Here is a 20,322-nt window from a genome sequence, read left to right as displayed (position 1 = left end):
CATTCGAGTTAACATCTTCGATAGGGAGTCAGAAAACTTGCTCACCAAGGAAGAGCCGCCACAGCGAAATGCTTGGCTCTTGGCCTCTTGCGCGTCCCGTTCCACCAAGCCGGTCTCGGACTGGCTACATCCTGTGATGTCCGTGGTGGCGGGCATCTGACTCTTGAGCAGTCGTCATACACGTGGCCACGTGTCAACGTGTAGAGTCCGGGGTTTGGCCGACGACCGAACCTGGAAAATGTCCACCGCGCGTCATATGTTAGCGTGGAAGAGATTTCGAATTTTCGAAGAAGGTCGCTGCTGCTCCACCCGCCACGAGTGGCCATCAAGGTGCTCGCCAGCTGTCGCCACTGTCGGCCCCACTCACCGAAGGCGACTTACCGGTTCGGGTCGACATGCCGGAGGGTCGTCGATTCGACCTTCCCCTCTTTGTTCATGAGTGTGTTAGCGGGAGGACTTTGGGCGAAGGTGCAAGACTTCGCGAGCATGGCGTTCGAAGGCGGTCGAATGTCCGAAAAGTCGAGCATGGCGACGCATGGCCAATCAAGGTCTGCATATTACTGATTCGTGCAGCGGCGTCCCGTGATTCCTGACGCGAGTCCCGCCCGGCTGTAACCGTGTCGAGACGGACCCCCTCAACTGTGACCTGCCACAGTACTAGCTTACATCTAGCCAGGACTTCAGTCCTCGCTCACTTATTACGCAGGAAAGAAAACGTCAGGTAGGCAAGCGAAATCGACTGATGTCGGCATCTGCATGGCCGTTTTGAGGGCGGTCCGCAGGAGGGCGCCATCATCAAACGCGTGTTACCACAGAAATTGCAGAACGCGGGAAGCGAATCAGATGGAAATGGATTGTCTTGATGAACTGCCCCTCATGGTCGGGGATGCGGGGTTGGCCTGACACGACACGGCATTGCTTGTCCGGGAGCGGGGTATGTGTTACAGAAAGGTACCTACCTACCTTTGCCAGCACACCCTCACCCACCACTGCCAGTCTACCACAGTAGAGCTCCGTGCCGATTCTCTACTGGCGGGAAGTGGCGGGAAGGGAAGGGGATACCTTAGACTCCGAAGGGCCGATCGGACCCCTCCGGACACGCAGACCATCACTAAGCAGTACCACGTCAGGTTTAAAGGGTCCGTCTCTCCCACCCCTTTGTGGCGTTCCCGCTCCTTCCCTTTCTTGAACTTTTGCTTCCCCTCCTCAGCGTCTCAGACCCTTTTGTGTCTGTCATCCAAGCGCACATAAAATTGGGTGGCCGACTTACACAACAACAACAAAATTCACAGAACAACCCTGAGCCAACACCAACAGCATGGGTGCCCCGACTGAGTGCCCGCTCCGGCATGCCAACGTCGCCGGCGGCGGCACGCGCAACAACGACTGGTGGCCGAACCGACTGCAGCTCAACATCCTGCGGCAGCACCAGCCGGCGTCGAGCCCGCTCAAGGACTTCGACTACGCGGCGGCCTTCAAGACGCTCGACTACCAAGCCCTGAAGAAAGACCTGCAGGCGCTGATGACGGACTCGCAGGAGTGGTGGCCGGCCGACTTTGGCCACTACGGCGGCCTGTTCATCCGCATGGCCTGGCACAGCGCGGGCACGTACCGCGTGTCCGACGGCCGCGGCGGCGGCGGCCAGGGCCAGCAGCGCTTCGCCCCGCTCAACAGCTGGCCCGACAACGTCAGCCTCGACAAGGCGCGCCGCCTGCTGTGGCCCATCAAGCAGAAGTACGGCGACAAGATCTCGTGGGCCGACCTGCTGCTGCTGACGGGCAACGTGGCGCTCGAGTCGATGGGCTTCCAGACCTTTGGCTTTGCCGGCGGCCGCCCGGACACGTGGGAGGCCGACGAGAGCGCCTACTGGGGCGGCGAGACCACCTGGCTCGGCAACGACGTGCGCTACTCGCAGGGCCACGAAGGGGTGCCCGGCCACAGCGTCGAGCCGGCCGACGAGTCCAAGATGGACCACAAGGACATCCACACGCGCGACCTCGAGTCGCCGCTGGCCGCCGCGCACATGGGCTTGATCTATGTCAACCCGGAGGGGCCCGACGGCATCCCGGACCCCGTGGCCGCCGCCCGCGACATCCGCACCACCTTCGGGCGCATGGCCATGGACGACGAGGAGACGGTGGCGCTGATCGCGGGCGGGCACACCTTCGGCAAGACGCACGGCGCGGGGCCCTCGGACAACGTCGGCAAGGAGCCCGAGGCGGCGTCGCTGGAGCAGATGGGCCTCGGCTGGGACAACAAGTACGGCTCCGGCAAGGGCCCGCACACCATCACCAGCGGGCTCGAGGTCATCTGGACCAAGACGCCGACGCGGTGGAGCAACCAGTTCTTCGAGTACCTGTTCAAGTTCGAGTGGGAGCTGACCAAGAGCCCCGCGGGTGCCAACCAGTGGGTGGCCAAGGACGCCGACGCCTTCGTGCCGGACCCGTTCGACGCCACCGTCAAGCACAAGCCGCGCATGCTGACCACCGACCTGGCCCTGCGCTTCGACCCGGCGTACGAGAAGATCTCGCGCCGCTTCCTCGAGCACCCGGACCAGTTCGCCGACGCCTTTGCGCGCGCCTGGTTCAAGCTGCTGCACCGCGACATGGGCCCGCGCTCGCGCTGGCTCGGCCCGGAGATCCCGTCCGAGATCCTGCTCTGGGAAGACTACGTCCCGCCCGTCGACCACCCGCTCGTCGACGCCAACGACATCGCCGCCCTCAAGAAGGACATCCTCGCCACGGGCGTCGCCCCGCACAAGCTGATCTCCACGGCCTGGGCGTCCGCCTCCACCTTCCGCGGCAGCGACAAGCGCGGCGGCGCCAACGGCGCCCGCATCCGCCTGGCCCCGCAGAAGGACTGGAAGGTCAACAACCCAGCCCAGCTCGCCGAGGTCCTGAAGGCGCTCGAGGGCGTGCAAGCCAAGTTCAACACCTCCGCCGCGGGCGGCAAGAAGGTCTCCCTGGCAGACCTGATCGTGCTCGGCGGCGTGGCCGCACTAGAAGCCGCCGCGCCGGGCGTGTCTGTGCCCTTCACCCCGGGCCGCACCGACGCGTCCCAGGAGCAGACCGACGTCCACTCCTTCGGCCACCTGGAGCCCTACGCCGACGGCTTCCGCAACTATGGCCGAGGCACGAGGCGCGTGTCGACGGAGCAGTTCCTCGTCGACCGCGCGCACCTGCTGACTCTCACCGTCCCCGAGATGGCTGTGCTCGTGGCCGGCCTGCGCGTGCTGGGCGCCAACTGGGATGGCAGCGACCTGGGTGTGTTTACGGACAAGAAGGGGAAGCTGACGAATGATTTCTTTGTGAATCTGCTGGACATGGGCACGGCCTGGAAGGCAGTGGATGAGAGCAAGGAGGTGTTTGAGGGACATGATCGCAAGACGGGGCAGACCAAGTGGAAGGGGACCAGGGCCGATCTGGTGTTTGGTAGCCATGCCGAGCTGAGGGCGGTTGCCGAGGTGTATGCCCAGGCGGATGGGCAGGAGAAGTTCGTGAGGGACTTTGTTAAGGCGTGGGATAAGGTCATGATGCTCGATCGGTTTGAGTTGAGTCAGGGGGGTTCGGCGGTGCCGAAGTTGTAGGGCGGGTTAGCTGAGGGGAAATACTACCAGGTAGTGAATGTAACTGATTCTGAAGTCTATATGCCTTGACGAATGTCTGCTGGGGATTACTGTATCTTCAAAAGCCTTCCCTTCCTGGGATGTGACTAAGAAAGGAGCCAGCTCCTCTCTCGGGAAATATTTTGTTTTGTTTCGGCTGGAATCTACAATGTTTTGAGTTAGTTACTCACTCCGGCTTATTATAAGCAGACAACTACTAGTACTGCTAAGGTGATGCCGCTGGTGACTGCCTCCTTCCCCTTTGCTTAATCCGCCGATTCAGCACCCGTACCTGCCAGATATAGTAGTGCCAGCGAGATAATACAGAAAGCCCGACGATAATGAGACAGTCTGCGAACTTTGCTGTGGCGGAGCCAAGTACCTTCATACCTAAAGACATCTCTTGGACAACCCCGACCCAGAAGGAGGCCACAACCCCTTAGCCGAAACAGTAAGACGACAGTTTCCTCGATCTTCCCGGGCCGAGCATTGACTTGAAGAAGGGCTTTACACTATCTAGGAGCAATTAAAGGACTATCTCTAGAAGAGAGGTTGCCTGGCTAGCAGATCGGTCCCAGACGTACATTCTAGTACAGGTACATCAGGACCATTAGAGATACAATGGACAAGCTCATCGCGAAATAATCATGGAAACATGACCCCCAGCTCGCTAAGTCTCGAGCCTATACTTAGAAGGCTAGAAGAAAGTCTGAGCGGGAGGAAGATCGCGGCGAGGATGGTCAGACGCTTGACGCTCTTCGTCTATGCCTAAGTAATCTAACCGCGAGGACGTCAACGTCAAGGCGACTTCAAAGTCTTGGTCGAGCTCAACTATGCGGTTTGTTATCCCATGTGATCTTGTAGTCGAATTCCGTCCGGATAGCCTCCAGGAGTCCGGCTTCGCTTTCTGCTCTTCATCCTCCACCGCCTAGGGAGGCATGGAGTCGCACATGCAGTGGACGGCTAGTCGCAGATTCCAAGAGAGCTTCGCTAATAACCACCAGAGCTGGGAACCATTGCGGAGTCGTGACTCGAGGTCTCCTGACTCTTCAGCTGTTCTCTCACTCATTGTGGTCAGTAAGCATATGCATAATGTCACTCGCCTGACACGGTACCAAGCTAAATGTTATAGTTACTGTTTTCAAGTTGGCGGCGATGTATCTACAGTATTATACCGTACATGCCTACATTCTCGTGAAATTCCATCGCGCCGACCCGCTGAGCCGCAACCGCGGAGAGGTAAAAGGGGAACTGTTATCAGTATCCCACGTGTGTCGATCGTGTGGCGATCACCAAGAGCTTGGCACGCTGCGATAGGCAACGCTTGGCGATGGCCTTGGCGCCCAGAGATGGTCCCGAAAATGGAAGGTGGCCGGAGCTTGTGTTGCAACGCCGCTGCCGTTCATTGACACGGCCTCGCGGGGAGCAAGCTGATAGGATGCGCACCTGCCACCTAACCTGGAAAGGATGAAAATGAAGTCAGGGAGGTCGGTCAACGAACTGTGTGCATGGTACAAATGCAAATGGACAGCTCCCCGCGGTTACACTGCAGAATCCAGTCGAGCTTGAAGTTTTGAGCGCGACTTCACCTCCGGCGTTCCGCCCACTTCCAGTCTTTACAGTGATCTCGGCGAGGAAGGTAGCCAACCGCCTGCCACAACAATGAAGGCATCTCTCGCAACGGGTGTGTTTGCCTGCCTCCTCGGCACGGCGCAGGCTGCCGGCGAAGACCATCTGGTCAGCCGGAAGCTATCCAAGCGCTTCGTCGACGAGGCGGGCCACTACAACATCTCATTCTACCACATCAACGACGTGCACGCGCACCTGGACGAGTTCTCGTCGTCGGGCACGGACTGCACGCGGCCGGAGCGCGGATGCTTCGGCGGGTACGCGCGCGTCAAGACGGTGCTGAAGGAGACGCGGCCGTCGCACGCGGACTCGCTGCTGCTCAACGTGGGCGATGAGTTCCAGGGCACCATGTTCTTCTCGTTCTATGGCGGGTGGAAGATCGCCGAGACGCTCAACCAGATGGGCTTCGACGCCATGACGCTGGGCAACCACGAGTTCGACCGGGGCGACGACCACCTGGGCGAGTTCCTCGCCAACCTGACCTTCCCCGTCGTCAGCGCCAACATCGTCTCGGACCACCCGGTGCTCAACGCCACCATCAAGCCCTTCCACGTCTTCCCGCAGTACGACCTGGCCGTGATCGGCGTCACGACCGAGACGACGCCGGGCATCTCGTCGCCGGGCCAGGGCACGCTCTTCTCGGATCCCGTCGCAGCCGTACAAAACACGGTCGACTTCATCCGCGCCACCACCAACATCACGCGCCTGGCGGCCATCACGCACATCGGCTACGACGAGGACCAGCGGCTGGCGCGCGAGACCACGGGCCTGCACCTGATCATGGGCGGGCACAGCCACACGCCGCTGGGCGACTTCCCGGGCGCCGCGGGGCCCTATCCGACCATCGTCGAGAACCGGGCCGGCGACGAGGTGTTCATCGTCACGGCCTACCGCTGGGGCGAGTACCTGGGCTACATCGACGTGACGTATGACGCCGAGGGCAAGGTGCTGGCCTACCACGGCGCGCCCATCCACCTGACCAACGCCACGGCGCAGGACGGGGAGCTGCAGGCCCAGATCGACGAGTGGCGCGTGCCGTTTGAGGAGTTTTCTAAGGAGGTGGTGGGCGAGAGCAAGGTCGTGCTGGACCAGAGCGGGTGCCAGAAGGGGGAGTGTTTGCTGGGCGACTTTGTTACGGAGTGAGTTATCATCAACAGCAAATCCCGCTCTCCTTTTCTCATCAGATCATGAGTTGCTAAATAATAATACGTCACAGCGCCATGCTCACCTACCGCCTCAACGCCACCACCCCGGGCTCCACCACCGGCCCAGACTTCGCGCTCATCAACGCGGGCGGCATCCGCGCGACCATCGACGCAGGGCCCATCACGCGCGGCGAGGTGCTGACGGCGTTCCCCTTCGGCAACGCCATCGTCGAGATCACCGTGTCCGGCGACCAGCTGTGGAAGACGCTCGAGGGCATCATCGCCAAAGTCAACGTCGACAACGACAAGCCCGTCACCTCCTTCCTGCAGGTCAGCCGCGGTATCGTCATCGAGTACGGCCCCGGTCCCGCGAACGGCGGCAGCAGTGATGTGCTGGTCGCCGTCACCATCGGGGGCAAGCCGCTGGATCGAGCGGCGCAGTACAAGGTGGTCACGCTCGACTTTGTGGCGAATGGGGGTGATAACTTCTTTAGTGTGAAGTTTGATAACTTGGTGGTCCTGGATACCCTGGACGAGGTGGTTACCGCTCATGTCGCGGCTACCTCGCCGGTGGATGTTGCGCTCGGTGGGCGCTTGAAGGTGGTTAGTCGGTGCAAGGCGGCCGCTAGGAGGGCCAAGATGCGGAGGGCTGCTGCGGCACGGGTTCCTCCTGTTTGACGGTACTAGTACTAATTGTTATGTGTAGACTCGGCAGCAGCAATACCATGCATATTCACTAATACTACTAGTAGTAATAAAGTCTTGCCTCCTACCTAGTAGTAGTAGCGTTGGCCTTATATGACAGCGCCAACTGGCAGAGCATCCGCCGTCCTAGTATCCCGTCGGCGTCCCCCGAGAGCTTTGCAACAAACAACTAAAGGGACTAGCATCAACATTATAACACCGACCTTGGACTGTCTAGATGGCCCTGCTCCCGCACCAGCTCCGCAACGGTCTCCCCGGCCCACTCCTCGGCGGTGTTGGTACGGGCGAGGAGCCCACTTGAGATCAGGTACGTCCCCGAGCCCATCACTCCGCCCACCGGATCCAGCCCTGATAAGTTTAGGGGTCTCCGATTTCGCTGGTTCTCTTCGGGCAGCTCCGATTGGTGACGAGGGCGCGCTGCTCCGCAGTCTTCGGTGCGCTGCCGAGCACCGTAGCTCCGAAGATTTGTTTGAGGAGCGGGTAAAGAGTCGGAATGCGTGCCCCGATGATCACGCAGTTGCCCTCGATGCTGTGGAAACAGAGGTTAGACCAGTAACGTAGTGAGTATTAGTAGACATACGGAATTCAGTTTTTGCTTCTCTCTACGTGAAGGGTCGACGAAGCAGTCCGAAGACGGCACCAGGATCAAAGTCAGCAACTTTATCGACCTCCGCTTTGTCTGTACGGATCAGCGATACATCCTTGCGGTACGACAAGTGGCTGAAGAAACCCGCTTGGGCAAAATGATTGCGTTTCTCCAGGAAGCTATGAGCCGAGAACCGCAGGATGAAGCAGCTGTTCGCTTTGTCTTGAGACTCGACCGAAGCCCCAGCCCTGAGTGAAGCCGAAGTCGCCAAGGGACTGGGACTGGCAGCAATAGCGGCAGGAGTTCCCAGAGCGGTGGCAGGTGAAGCAGTTCCCAAAGCTTTACAACCGGCAGGGAACTGGGATGTGGGATTAAAATCATGCTGGCATGATGGAATGGCGTTGGCGTACGGCTCTGGATACGTTTGTCTACGTTTTCCTTTCTCCTTTTCGGAGTTAGCTGTCTAATGTCCTTCTGTTGAGCTACATACTGTGGCCAAGGAGTACTCGAATCCATTCCCTTAGACGTTATTTCGGGAGAGGATTATATTCACCTTCCGCGAGGTCGAAATCCTGACCTTACTGTAACAAGCTGGTCCTCGATGACCCGGGACCCCCGGCACCGTGTGTAGCACAACACAGACTGCACCCACAGTCGGCTTGCATTTCGACAACCCATGACTCGTCCCCACGGCGGCCGTTTATCATTTGGACGGACTGCATCCGCCTTGGCGCACAGGGGCATGCAGATATGTTGCTGGGTCCTGGGAAGGTGCAGCCCGATGCCCAGTGGATTTACGCCGCTGTTTTGGTCGGCTGCTGCACACACCCCCACGACTACCACAACCTGCACACACCCTGGCATCGGTCGGATCCCATCGGTCTGATCCATCCATTGTTTGAGCTTGAAGCGGTGTATCGCACACGCCTGCACAGCTACGAATTGGTAAGATATAAGCAAGCCTATACAGCTTGGCCATACCATGTGGCCGGCATTAAGTTCTAGTCTTTCAAGTGCAATGTCGGCCGGTCACCATCAGACACAGACATCACAAAGCTGCTAAAAGGCAAATTGGCAAGATGCTTCTCTTTATCGCAGGGTTGGCCCTTGTCGGGTCCATGATCCTCCTCTCCTTCGTCTACTTCATCTTCCTCCTCCCGCCAAAATACCCAACCAACATCCCCGCGGTGCCGTTCTGGGTGGCCCTCATCCCCTTCGTCCAAGACGTGGACCAATCCGACATTTTCCGCCGGCACATCGAGCAGCCGCTCCGGAAGCACGGCGCCGTCAAGCTCTTCTTCGGCGCCCAGTGGAACATCCTGGTGCACAGGCCGTCCTACCTGGCCGAGATCTTCAAGGACGAGGAGCGCTATCAGAAGAGCGGCAACCAGAAGAAGATCCCGCACAGCGTGCTCGCCGAGTTCCTCGGGGACAACATCATCTCGAGCCACGGGGAGGTGTGGCGGAATTACCGGTCTGTGGTCAGACCGGGTCTGCAGGGTAGCTTTGACGCGGAGAAAATCACCAGCAATGCAAGCCGGCTCTGCGAAATTCTGCGGGATGTGCAGTTGCAAGCTGGCAAGGGGGGCATTCCGGTGCAGGAGGTTCTGCAGCGGTACTCGATGGCCAACTGCTCTGAGGTGCTGCTGCAGATGGACCTTGATGTGCGTTGTTCCAGGAAATACTAAGATTGATAGCACGATCCCAGTCGGAACTGCGCAGCTGACCATGGCAGATTCTGAGCTCTGCCAATGTGCCCCTCAACGTCCTCCAGAGCGCCGTCAAGCGCGAGATCTTCAAGCCTATCTTCATGAACTTCCCCATCCTGGACCGCCTCCCGCTCCCCGGCCGCGCAAGGGCTCGTCAGATGGTCCGCAAGTTCAAGAATGAACTGCGACGTGCCTTGGTAGAGAGCCTGAGGCACAACCCGCTGTCCACCTCCGCCACCGGTTTTGATGGGCTAGGCAGGAGGATGCTGAGAGCTCGAGAAAGCGGGCAATGGAACGACCAGCAGTTCCTGGACAACCTCACCATCACGTTTGTGGCCGGCCAGGAGAACCCGCAGCTGTGTATGCTTTCCACACTGTATCTCCTGGCCAAGCACCCGGTACGTCGGACAGCCAAACTATACCCATGGAATCTGACATGGTGGGCTGACTGACTGATTGAAACTGAACTCGCACAGGACACCCAGGCAGAGCTCTTCGCCGAGATCCAGCAGCGGAGCAGAGATGACCCAACGACCACCACCACTGCTACGGACCTGGATACCATGCCCTTCTTAACCTCTGTAATCTACGAATCCCTGCGCCTCTTCCCCCCCATCGGGCAGCTCATCAACCGCAAAGCGTCCTCACATGCCCTGCTCGGCGACCTTGTCATACCACGGGGAACCTACCTGGGCTACAACTGCTACTCGACCAACCGGGACCCGGCCGTGTGGGGGCCAGACGCCGAGGAGTTCAACCCAGCCCGCTGGGGCGACTCGCTGGGTGCCATCCGGAAAGAATACCGCCTGCGCCGGGCCAGGGCCGAGTTTATCACTTTTCATGGTGGGCGGCGTGCGTGTCTCGGCGAGAGGTTCGCAATGCTGCAGGTGAGGATTACACTGGTGGCGCTGGTGAGAGGGTTTACGTGGGGCTTGGATCCGACGTGGATTGAGAGGATGACACCGGTATGTACTACTATGTGATACGGTCTACGTCAGCTTGTTATTGCTGTTGTTATGTTGTCCTTGGTTGCTAATGAGGTTTTGTGTCATGTGCTTTAGGCTGGCCCGCTCTATCCCCGGGGATTGAGGCTTGTGTTTAAGAGCAGAGAAGAAGGGTTCGTCGTAGGTGAAGGTGTAACGTTGTTGTGCTTGGGGGATGATGGATAGTTACTGGTCTAGGGGGGTTGAGGCTTAGACAAGACATTAATAGATGGCCGGCTTACACCGAGGGAAGCATCAGGTACCCAACCACTTGATATCCTAAGGTTGAACCGTCGAATGACGCGTCTTGTAGTACAGCTTGGTGCTCCCCGTGTTCAGGATGAAGAGCAATCCGTAACGGACCCCATTGATGCTGTGGTGGTCAGCCTGGTGGAACTGTCTGATGGCAACGTTGAGGCCGGGCTAGGACAAATCTTGTTCTTTATATGGCGCTCAATCCGAGGAAGGCCATGACCGGAGCTGGCAGTGGGCGTTGGGGGAACTTGAGATCCTCCTCAACAGTTCCAAGTGAACCCGTCATTGGTGAGTGATCCAGTTCCCAGAGATTGTTGATTCGATGAATGTCTTCGTCAATCCATACTTGACCTGTGACTGAGCCTTCCATGTGTAGCTGTTGTGTATCCTCTTTGCTCATTGTTCATTCTCATGCCGAGCCTGCCTGCCACGCTTCTTGGTGCATCTGCGCATGTCGGCTCGACGAGGTAGAGTAAGCCTCGACGCATACAAACAAAAGGCATCACAACCCAGAGGCTGCGGTTTTGGTGTTTCCGGCTATCTGCAGCAAGCCAATCCCCCGTATCACCGTCATCACCTCCGCCCACCAGTCCTCTGGGTGCAGTTCTCGGTTGGCCACGCCATACCACTGCCGATGCTTTTTTTTTGGGGGGGGGGGGGGGGCGGCAGTAGTAGTACCGTGACCGTGGCCCCGACCCCCCACAGCCACCCAACCGTGGAACCGGCGCCCGGGATCCGGGTGGGCTCGCCAAAGCAGCGCCGAGCCGGCACAAAGACGCGGCATGCTCTCGGAGCCGCACTTCCACTCCAAGAATAGCGTTGCATCCCGCAAACATCTGCTGCTGTGCTCAATGGTGATCAGCTAGGGCAGGGATGAAGCCTACCAAGTTATCTACTGTTCTCCCACGAGCTCCTCGGGGATGACTGTTTGGTAATGGCCGTAAAAGTAAGGTACTCTTAACCCAGCTCCCAACCTGGGTCCTGGGGTACATACCAAGCTTCAGCACTCCATTTTCCATGGTAACTAGGACACCGCCCAGTGTAGCAATATCTGTCCCAGCATGGCGCAGTCGGCTGACAGATAAGCAGTAAAGCAACTAACACTGTCGATCTCACAGCGTGCAATCGGAAGGATGGCAGCGCGCCTAAGCGCGTTTCTCCAGTAGCCGTCCGCCCTCGCCGGTGCGTTGTAGTCCGAGCAGCAGTGCGAGCCCCGGGTTTCCTAATTCCATCGTGCGAGGCTGGGTGGCTGTGACTGTGAGAATGACTGAGTTAGGAGCTGCCCAAGTAGTGCTGAGGTCGTGCCCGTCCTTCGACAGTGTGGTTACGGAATGAGGTATAGAAGGCCGCCGTGTTCTCAAGGTGGATCGACGGCATTAGGAGACTTCCAGTCTGTTTACCACATTAGAATTCGATCATCTGACACCACACTCTAGATTAATTGCCCCTTTATAAAGGCGACTTTATCCGGCTCGTGTGTCGATCAGAAAGGTCACATCATATAAAGACACTTCATCACCGTTCAATACCCGGCCGGTCAAGGTCAACGTCCGTTTCGCGCCATGGATTTCTCCAACGAAGGCCACTCCTTCTATCACCGCTTCCAGGGCTCCTTCCTCTACAATGGGAGTGGACAGCTCCTGCACTGCACTGGTGAACGCAGGCAGTGGGTGGAGGAGAACTGGACGTCGCTGCGGTCCGGAGACACTCAAGCGATGCAACAGACGGGTATCAAGATATACCGGAGCCCCCATGCCGTCCACAACAAAACTACTGCAGTAATGGTCAGCACCGACTCAAAGAAATCCCAAGATGAACCCTTCGAGGAGTTCTTTGTCCAGCGCATCCTCAGCCAAGCCGACCTCTGCGTGCTCTCGCACCCTAAGCCGACGGCGCAGAGCGACTCTACCACCGAGCAGATCGTCGACCTCTTCGACCGATATCTCCGATACGAAGGAAAAAATGACAGATGGGCCCACGGCGGCCGGGCATATTTCGCCGAGCGAGTCCGACACTTCACCACACAAGACGCGGCCATCCAGTTCTGCCTGCCGGCATTCCCCTGTAAGTCGTCCAACGGCGACAAGGTGACCGGCCCGGACCCCGACCGGGGCGAGGAGCTGGCCCTGGAGCGCCTCCACGGGTTCGTCGAGGCCATCGAGCGTATCTACCCGCCGGGCGCCAAGCTGTGGATCATCAGCGACGGCCACGTCTTCAGCGACTGCATCGGAGTCGACGACGCGACTGTGGATGCGTACGGCAGGAAGCTCAAGGCGATGGACCGCGCCATTGGGCTGCGGCGGGGCAACACCGACCGTATTGGGTTCAAGTCGCTGGTCGATCTGTTCCAGCTCACTACTAGTACTAGTACTAGTACTAGTACCGTCGAGCCAGAAGAGGGAGGTCTCACTCTCTCGGACCTTGCGCGCCGACTCGGCATCCCCGACATCGACCACCACGTCCGCACCGAGGTGACCGAGGAGGCCGAGCTGTGCCGGCGCATCCTGATGGCGGGCTGCGCACCGCGCAAGGCGGCCGTCCGCGCCAAGATCGACTCCAGGGACGCGGCCGTCACGGCGCTCTACCGCGGCTTCTCACGGTTTATGCTCGAGGACCTGGAGCACCACCCGCATACCCGGGGCATGACCCGGTCGCAGCGGAAGAAGCTGTCGGCCAAGGTGGCGTTCGAGATGATCCTGGTATGCATCCTCATGTCCTAGTGCCGTCCCCCTGATATGTGTGTGAGTGTGTTAGCTGATAGCCACGCTCTAATCCAACAGCGGAACCAGGCCTACTCGAACCTAGTCGAGATGATCTTCCCTAACCATGTCCGCCTGTCTATCCACGCGTAAGCTGCCTTTCAATCTCCCTATCCCTCTCTTTCCTTCCCTCCCTTCTCTTCATGTCACACCCGCTCCTCCAACCGCTCCTCCACTCCGACCAACCAACGATGTTGTACACTCAAGTTATCCGCCCCCAAAGCTAACAATGGGACATGAACCAGACACAACAACGCCGGCCCGAAATTCGGCATCCAGCTCTTCAACCCAGCCACCGTCCGCGCCGTCGAGAGCTTGTTACCAAACCGGCAGCTCGTCGCCTCCTCCTCGCCCGACCTGCTGCACATCCCGACGCCCTGGCACAACTGTGTCGTGCAGCTGGACGGAAGCGACGTGGTGCTCGTGACCAAGGCCAAGTTTGCGCGGGCGGCGCTGCTGAATAATAATAATAATGATGATGATAATGATGTTAATGGGGGGAAGATTGGCATGATGAGCGGCGGGTTGAGAGGCGTGGAGGAGGGGAGGGCCTTCTTCTTCTCCTTCTTCTCCTTCTTCTCCTTCTTCGCGCCAAATCTAAAATCTCGGGAGGGTCGAGCGGACTCGGAGGCGGAGGCAGAGGCAGAGGATGAGGAGGAGGAGAACAGGGTGGTTGATCATCATACGGCGGCGGCGGCGGTGGTGGTGGGAAATAGGAACGGGGCGGTGGTTGTCGACGCAACGGAGTCGGTGTCCGAGGCGAAACCTGCTCCGAGTATTATTAATGTTACAGTGGCGGTCGAAGAGGAGAACTTGGAGAAGTACAACCCTGTTCCGGGGCAGATTCCGAGTCAGGCGACCAACTGCTCGATGAAACAGGCGGATACGGTCCTGACGGCTGTCGTTCGGTGGAATACCGCCGGCGGTGGTGGTGGTCTCCCCATGTCGGCGGCGGAGTCGTCGTCGTCTCGGCCGGCAACCTGGCTTGGAATCGGATGGCTGCGACGCGCGATGTTGACGCTGTTTTGGCCTCGGGGTTTGTAAGGCGCTCAAAGGTGCAATGTGGATGGAACATGGCGGCTTACCTCGGATATTTCTTCCCTTGTTGCTACCATATAGGTTACTTTGGTTGCGCTCCTTCGTGGAGCGTCATCCTTGGACCTTGGGCGGGGAACGGCGTTGTTTTGAGCTAGTTTTTCTTTTTTTTTTTGCTCATCTGAGGATGGTCATCACAACGAGAAGGAACGAGGCAGTTGCGAGTGGGTTTGTCTGCCTTTCCAAGTCCCTCATGTTTTCGGATGGGAACATGTGTTTCTTATCAGCAGATCGAGAGTCGTTTGTCGAGAACCGCTAGCAATGCATTGACTTCCGGATCCTTCCTTCCTTGTGCGATCTCGAACTGCGTCCCAGCTTATTGAAGACTGCCACGTGCAATCCAGCTATCTTCCCCGAGTCTGCCTTTTGTGCAATGCTAGACAAGACTATCAAATTCTCGAGTGCGCAAACCGGATCCCAAACAAGAAGGAGTCGGCGGGCACCAACCGCAGATTGTTTGGCGGTGGTTGACTGGGCAGACCCTGTGTGTCGCCAAATTTGCTCAAATGCACGCATCTGGCACCACTGGCCTTTCTCTGTTCGGTAGGACGACCACCAACACGAGGTTCGGCGGTGGGCTGACCCGACATGCAAGCTGCCAACCTAAGAGATCCCGCGGCGCATTCGCATGGCACGGCAGGTGTGAACTTCAAGTTGCAGTGGGGGTAAAGCCATCGGGCGGTGCCCATGTGTAACTAAGGGTTCGCAACTGCCTTTCACGCCGCCGTCTGCGGCTCACCGGTGCTGTTCCGCGGTGCACCTGCCTTTAAATCTCGGCCCGCAGCCGCTGGGAACACGGTCCTTCCTTTCGTCTTTTTGTTTGTCAGGTTGTCTTCGGCCCTCGAGTGACGAACGAGTCCAGGTTGCCTCGTCCAGTATTTTGCTGATACTTAACGAGTTCATAACTCCAATTGCCCCATCGCATCCACATATCATTCATGGACCACATGGACCACGGTGCGATGGCGACCTCGACGGCGGGGGCCGCAGCGGCTACTGCCACAGCCAAGAGCAGCATGGGGGGCATGGGGGGAAGTGGTTGCAAGATCTCTGTAAACAACATCCCACCTATCTCGTCCATCTCTCTCTCACCACGGTATCGGCATTGCCGCCTGACACACACATGACAGATGCTCTGGAACTGGAACACGATCGACTCGTGCTTCATCGCCTCGTCATGGAAGATCACATCCCACGGCGTGTTCGCCGGCTCCTGCATCGGCGTCGTGCTCCTGGTCGTCGTGCTCGAGCTGCTGCGCCGCGCCGTCAAGGAGTATGACCGCTTCCTCATCAACAGGTACCTCAGCTCGCAGGTATCCCAAGTGGCCGCCGCCGACTCACCGAAGAGGATGTCCAACGAAGGTGGCCCGGCGCCCACGTGCGCCGCCGCCGACTGCAGCAACAAGGGATACCGTCCGACCATCCTTGAGCAGGCGATCCGGGCGCTGCTGCATATGCTGCAGTTCGCCGTGGCCTACTTTGTGATGCTGTGCGTTCTGCTTCGTTGTTCAGTCACAGTCGGTGACGGGGCAGCTTGCTGACTAGAAAGGCACAGACTCGCCATGTACTACAATGGCTACTTCATCATCTGCATCTTCATCGGCGCCTACATCGGCAGCTTCGTCTTCCACTGGGAGCCCCTTGGCGGGTGAGTGTTTCTGCCCGGGCCCTTGACAAATGGCAGCTCAGGTCTGACGCCATCGCAGCGGACAGCAAACCAGCGCGGCGAAGGAGGCAACCGTGTGCTGTGGGTGAGACAAGCAAGTGCTTGGCGTGGCCAATTCCGCTTGGACAAGGTAGCAGGATCGGGCTGGGAGCATGCGAGTTGGAGGACGTCGTGACGAAAGAGTGGCCGTGGATCGAGCAATGTATCCAATACCCTCGTCTACATCTAATGCAGCAGTATGTTTCATCGCGTTCCGATCTCAGCGGCCATGGATCTGATATCGCGTCCCAATCCTTCTAACCGGCACCTGTTGTAGTTGTGGTACTATACGTCTCCATCTGGATACGCCATGACATGCGCTGTGGTCGTGGCGGCTCGGCAGCGGCTGATAGAGCGGGGTTAATATCCGGGTGCATCCCGCCGCCCGCGGCAAGCCTTCCGCGCCGCGATGTCACGCACCGGTTAATATGTCAGGCCGCCTCCAGCCCTAACCGTGTGTGCCTTGGTCAAGACGATGTAACGGAGACAGGCCAATGAGGGTTCGGGGGCCGCTCCGGCTCAGACAAAACCCGGTACGTGCTGCAAACAGAACGAGATGCGTGTCTGCGTCCCGCGCGTCGGATGAGAGACTGTCAGTATCAGACGGGTCGGATGCTCCGTCAGGAGGTATGTTGGACGCAGGCCGTGATGGATTGGGTCTTGGATGGTCTGCACGTCATACGAATGTATGTACATACTAATACATAAGGTACTTAATTACAGCCGATCTCGGTTGCCATGGCTCACTCATACGCGGACTGCAGATACACAACCAACTAACCGCGCTCGCCCAAGGGGGTGAACTTCTCCCTCTCCTACGACCTGCCCTCGTGGGGGCCAGCGAGATATCGACACCACGCCCACCCAGCAACGTCCAACTGCAGAGCCGGAAAGCTGGTGTAAACCGCAGCCGGTGAGCCCGGTTCCAGCTAGGTATGTCCTGCATCATACAGCTTTTGCCTGCCGCCCGTCAACCGGGTCTTGCCCCTTATCCCGCTCTCGTTAAATTCGTCAATTGTAGCATGCCCTCCGTGCCCGCGTGGTATTGGATCCAATATTCTCCATGATGGCGTGTCGGCAACTCTACGAGTACGCAATTACTATGCCTATTCATCCCGCTTCCCTCACTTTTGTGCTGTGCCCCTTAGCGTAACGGCGCGGCTAATGGTACCCCCCCCCCCCCCCCCCCCCCCCCCCCCCCGTCTCTTCCATCCAATACCTTTTCTCCCCCCCTTCTTCTACCCTCTCCCCCTTTTTCTAGTAATCACCGGCCACCGGCCACCCCCACCACCCCCGCTAACTGACACTGACATCAGTAGCCATCAATCCTTCCCTCCCTACCTTACTCAAGCTCCAATATCATCATCCCCTCCCCCAAGCAACTCAGCCAGCGCCCGCCTATCCCGCGGCGCCATCTCCGCACTCAGTCGGCGCAGCACCGCCTTGTGAATGTAGGCCGACCGCCCCTGGTCGTGCAGGCCCTTAGCCGCGAGGAGCAGGGTGGAGCGGAGGTCCCTTACTACGGTTGCTTCTACTATTTCCGACGACGGCGAGGAGGAGGAGGAGGAGGACAGAGGGGTGTTAGTAGTGCCCGTAGTAGTAGGAGTAGGAGTAGGAGTAGGAGTAGGAGTAGTAGTAGTGGTAGTGGTAGTGGTGGTGGTGGTGGTGGTGGTGGTGGTGGTGGTGAGGGACTTCAGCTTCTGCAGGGTCATGAACCCCTGCTGGGTGAGGAAGTAGCCCGAGTAGATGTCGAGGTGCTCGAAGCCGTGGCGGAGGTAGTATAGTCGGAGGAGGGTCTCGAGGTGGCGGGCGGCGGCGTCGCGGATTTCGATGGGTGTTTGGTCGTGGCTTGTTGGTGGGGGAATGGTTGGGGTGGTGGTGGAGCAGAAGGGTTCGAAGAGCTTAATGAGTATGTTCTGGTAATGCAAACTAGGGTAGGGGAATTAGAGTCGCGTTAGCCATTGGGACTTGGGATTGTTAAAGCACGTATGGCTGGCTGAGGGGCAGAGAAAAGAAAATAGCATACTGTAGTATGAACTGGGCCGGGAACGCGATCCGGGACGGCATGAGCGACCCCAGAAGGCTATCATACCACAGCTTAAGATGGCTGTGGTAATAATCGTAGACAACTGGCAGACTAGGCACGGAGGGGCTCAGATACGTGCTAAGCTGGTGTCTATACACGCAGGCCACCGCCATGGCGCGGCACATGCCGGACTGCGCATAGAACTGTTGCGGGAAGTGTGTCGTGTACAACTTCGGGTCTGCCGGATACCGCAGGGTTATCTGGCCGTACCAGTCCGGGTCGCTGTCCGGGTCGGGCAACGGGATGTCCGGGGGCGCTCGCAGTCGGGGCGGCTCGGACTGGCCGAAGGCAACTAGGCTGTGAATGCATAGGATACATCTGTCAGAAACCGGGAACCTTGATTGACCGTTTAAACTCAAACTACGTTAGGAAGGGGTAACCCTAACCACTGAAAGTTGAACAGCGCCCACCCGGTGAATGCTTTCGCCCTGCTCATCCGTGTCTCCGGTTTCGTGCCATTCTCGACAGGGTTATTGAACAGCCCGATCCGCTCGGCCAGATCCAGGGCCAGCCGCTCCGTGGGGAAGCGAGCCATCGTGTTGCCGATGATCTGTGTCGCGACCGTAAGCGGGATGGAGGCTTGCAGCGTGGTCAGCCGGGCCCGGTCGTTCTCCATCTCGGTGTCCCACAGCCTGCTGGCTTCCGCCACGAACTGGTAGGGCAGGCTCGCCGGGTTGCAGTACTCGTACTTGTTCGGCAGGTCGGGATATGCGAACTGTAATAATAAAGGAAAACTGGTCAGCTGGTCGGGACTCAAAAGAGCAGGTCACAACTGGGCGGAGGTGGTAGTATTTATTGTACAATACGTACGCTGGCGGCGGCAAGCACGGAATTGACCAGCAGCGAGGAGCAGTGGCTCTGCCGGAGAGACATCATGTCCTGCAGGAAGTAGTCCTTCTGGAAGGACGGACACAGCTGGTAGATGTTCGTGAAGAAGCACGCGAGCAACTTGCGCATCAGCACGTCGTCCGCCGACACGGTCGTCCACTCGGACGGCTTGACGCTATCCAGCAACGGCTCGACCATCTCGGCGACGTGGTACGGCATGAAATAGGGACTCTCCTGATCCTGCTGCCGGTGGCAAGAAGACGGTCTATACTTGGACAGGCCCAGCTCCTCTTCTCCTCGCAAGGCTGTAGGCGCGCTGCTGTTTGCGAGCAGGTCCCGGTCGTGCAGCCAGGTGTCGAGGTACGGGTTGTCCGGGCGCAGGAGGTAGGCCGGCATCTCCGTGACCAGGGGGAAGACATAGCGGTAGCGCCGCTCGGGCACCACGGCGAGCTGCAGCAGCAGGTCGCCGTCGCGGATGTAGCGCAGGATCTGCTCGGGCTCGGTGCCGTTCCGGATGCGCTTCACGATCTCGCCCACCTCGGTCTCGGGCCGGTCGCGCAGGTGCTCGAAGATCTGCCGGAAGGTCGTCTCCCGGTCGTGCACCTCAGACAGCTTCCGCTTGAGCGCCTGGGCGTGTGTTTCGCTGGCCGAGCGCGTCACGTACATGCAGTTGACGCCGGCGGAGACGCAGTAGCTGCATGTTGGCCGGGCCGCGTTGCACTGGTGTTTTGGTTTTTCTGGCTGTTAGAAGGCTGCGTGTCTCTTAAGGTTTGAGGTGTAAAAGGAGTTGCGGCCCTGTTCAACAGTTATCCCTCACCTTTACTTTGCGCTTTCGGCAGGTCTCGCAAGCAACTGTCGAGTGAGCTTTCCGCTGTCGAGATATGGTGCCTGGGTGGGATGACGGAGGAGGTTGCGCATAGTGACTCTGAGGACGGACGGCAGGCAGGAGAAGCCGCCGCGCAGGAGGGACTGCTTGCCGAGGTTGGCTTTGGCTCTGGTTTTCCATAGCTGGTCAAGTCAAAGAAAGATGAATCGCGTTGCACGATTTGAATTACTACTAATACCAAGTCTACTAGCACTTAGGGGGTTGCCATGGCGCCGGTACTTGAAGGTGGAGTTGAAGGTCGATTGATCGAAGCAACAGACTTGACCTTGGTAATGTGCAAACATTATGACAGGTTTCGCTCTTGCCTTCGCTAATCGCCACCCGGGAATGAGTCTAGCGAATAAGGA

At 58.6% G+C, this 20,322-nt stretch overlaps 6 protein-coding genes across 6 annotated transcripts; 4 read left to right on the top strand and 2 right to left on the bottom strand.

Annotated features, from left to right (window-relative positions):
- The first annotated feature begins 879 nt into the window (after positions 1 to 879).
- Positions 880 to 3,708, top strand: B0T15DRAFT_325158 (heme peroxidase). The gene is made up of 3 exons (XM_062864098.1): positions 880 to 1,139; positions 1,293 to 3,361; positions 3,494 to 3,708. The coding sequence occupies exons 2-3, from the start codon at positions 1,319 to 1,321 to the stop codon at positions 3,584 to 3,586; spliced, it is 2,136 nt and encodes a 711-aa protein (XP_062717629.1). The 5' UTR covers positions 880 to 1,139; positions 1,293 to 1,318; the 3' UTR covers positions 3,587 to 3,708.
- A 1,295-nt stretch (positions 3,709 to 5,003) lies between these two features.
- B0T15DRAFT_423769 (Metallo-dependent phosphatase-like protein) lies at positions 5,004 to 7,017 on the top strand (the record flags this gene model as incomplete). The annotated part of the gene is made up of 2 exons (XM_062865595.1): positions 5,004 to 6,372; positions 6,450 to 7,017. Coding segments are annotated over exons 1-2 (1,674 nt in total), but the record flags the coding sequence as incomplete, so codon positions are not given.
- Positions 7,018 to 8,748: 1,731 nt separating this feature from the next.
- B0T15DRAFT_404898 (Pyoverdine/dityrosine biosynthesis protein-domain-containing protein) lies at positions 8,749 to 14,419 on the top strand (the record flags this gene model as incomplete). Its single annotated transcript, XM_062865273.1, has 8 exons — positions 8,749 to 9,333; positions 9,405 to 9,776; positions 9,855 to 10,347; positions 11,374 to 11,434; positions 12,124 to 13,315; positions 13,427 to 13,464; positions 13,621 to 13,909; positions 14,039 to 14,419. The coding sequence occupies 8 exons, from the start codon at positions 8,749 to 8,751 to the stop codon at positions 14,417 to 14,419; spliced, it is 3,411 nt and encodes a 1,136-aa protein (XP_062717627.1).
- A 1,181-nt stretch (positions 14,420 to 15,600) lies between these two features.
- B0T15DRAFT_404810 (Ctr copper transporter) lies at positions 15,601 to 16,225 on the top strand (the record flags this gene model as incomplete). The annotated part of the gene is made up of 3 exons (XM_062865268.1): positions 15,601 to 15,959; positions 16,026 to 16,118; positions 16,177 to 16,225. The coding sequence occupies 3 exons, from the start codon at positions 15,601 to 15,603 to the stop codon at positions 16,223 to 16,225; spliced, it is 501 nt and encodes a 166-aa protein (XP_062717626.1).
- A 379-nt stretch (positions 16,226 to 16,604) lies between these two features.
- Positions 16,605 to 17,808, bottom strand: B0T15DRAFT_544802 (uncharacterized protein). The gene is made up of 3 exons (XM_062870106.1): positions 17,492 to 17,808; positions 16,899 to 17,108; positions 16,605 to 16,708 (listed from the first exon to the last, which is right to left on the bottom strand). Exons 1-3 carry the CDS (start codon positions 17,496 to 17,498, stop codon positions 16,695 to 16,697), a joined length of 231 nt encoding a protein of 76 aa, XP_062717625.1. The 5' UTR covers positions 17,499 to 17,808; the 3' UTR covers positions 16,605 to 16,694.
- B0T15DRAFT_563508 (uncharacterized protein) lies at positions 17,522 to 20,095 on the bottom strand (the record flags this gene model as incomplete). Its single annotated transcript, XM_062870621.1, has 7 exons — positions 17,522 to 17,690; positions 17,892 to 18,023; positions 18,202 to 18,558; positions 18,648 to 18,976; positions 19,072 to 19,809; positions 19,907 to 19,960; positions 20,027 to 20,095. The coding sequence occupies 7 exons, from the start codon at positions 20,093 to 20,095 to the stop codon at positions 17,522 to 17,524; spliced, it is 1,848 nt and encodes a 615-aa protein (XP_062717624.1).
- Between the last annotated feature and the right edge of the window lie 227 nt (positions 20,096 to 20,322).

Source organism: Chaetomium strumarium (assembly GCF_033439665.1).
Source record: "Chaetomium strumarium strain CBS 333.67 chromosome Unknown B0T15scaffold_8, whole genome shotgun sequence".
NCBI lineage: Eukaryota > Fungi > Ascomycota > Sordariomycetes > Sordariales > Chaetomiaceae > Chaetomium > Chaetomium strumarium.
This window is presented reverse-complemented; position numbering and strand designations above follow the sequence as displayed.

Excerpts from the sequence above, each read along its gene's own strand:
- B0T15DRAFT_325158 (XM_062864098.1), top strand. The coding sequence starts at position 1,319 with ATGGGTGCCCCGACTGAGTGCCCGCTCCGGCATGCCAACGTCGCCGGC. Across the intron at positions 3,362-3,493 it reads CAGTGGATGAGAGCAAGGAG|TTCGTGAGGGACTTTGTTAA; the intron begins GTGTTTGAGGGA and ends GGGCAGGAGAAG.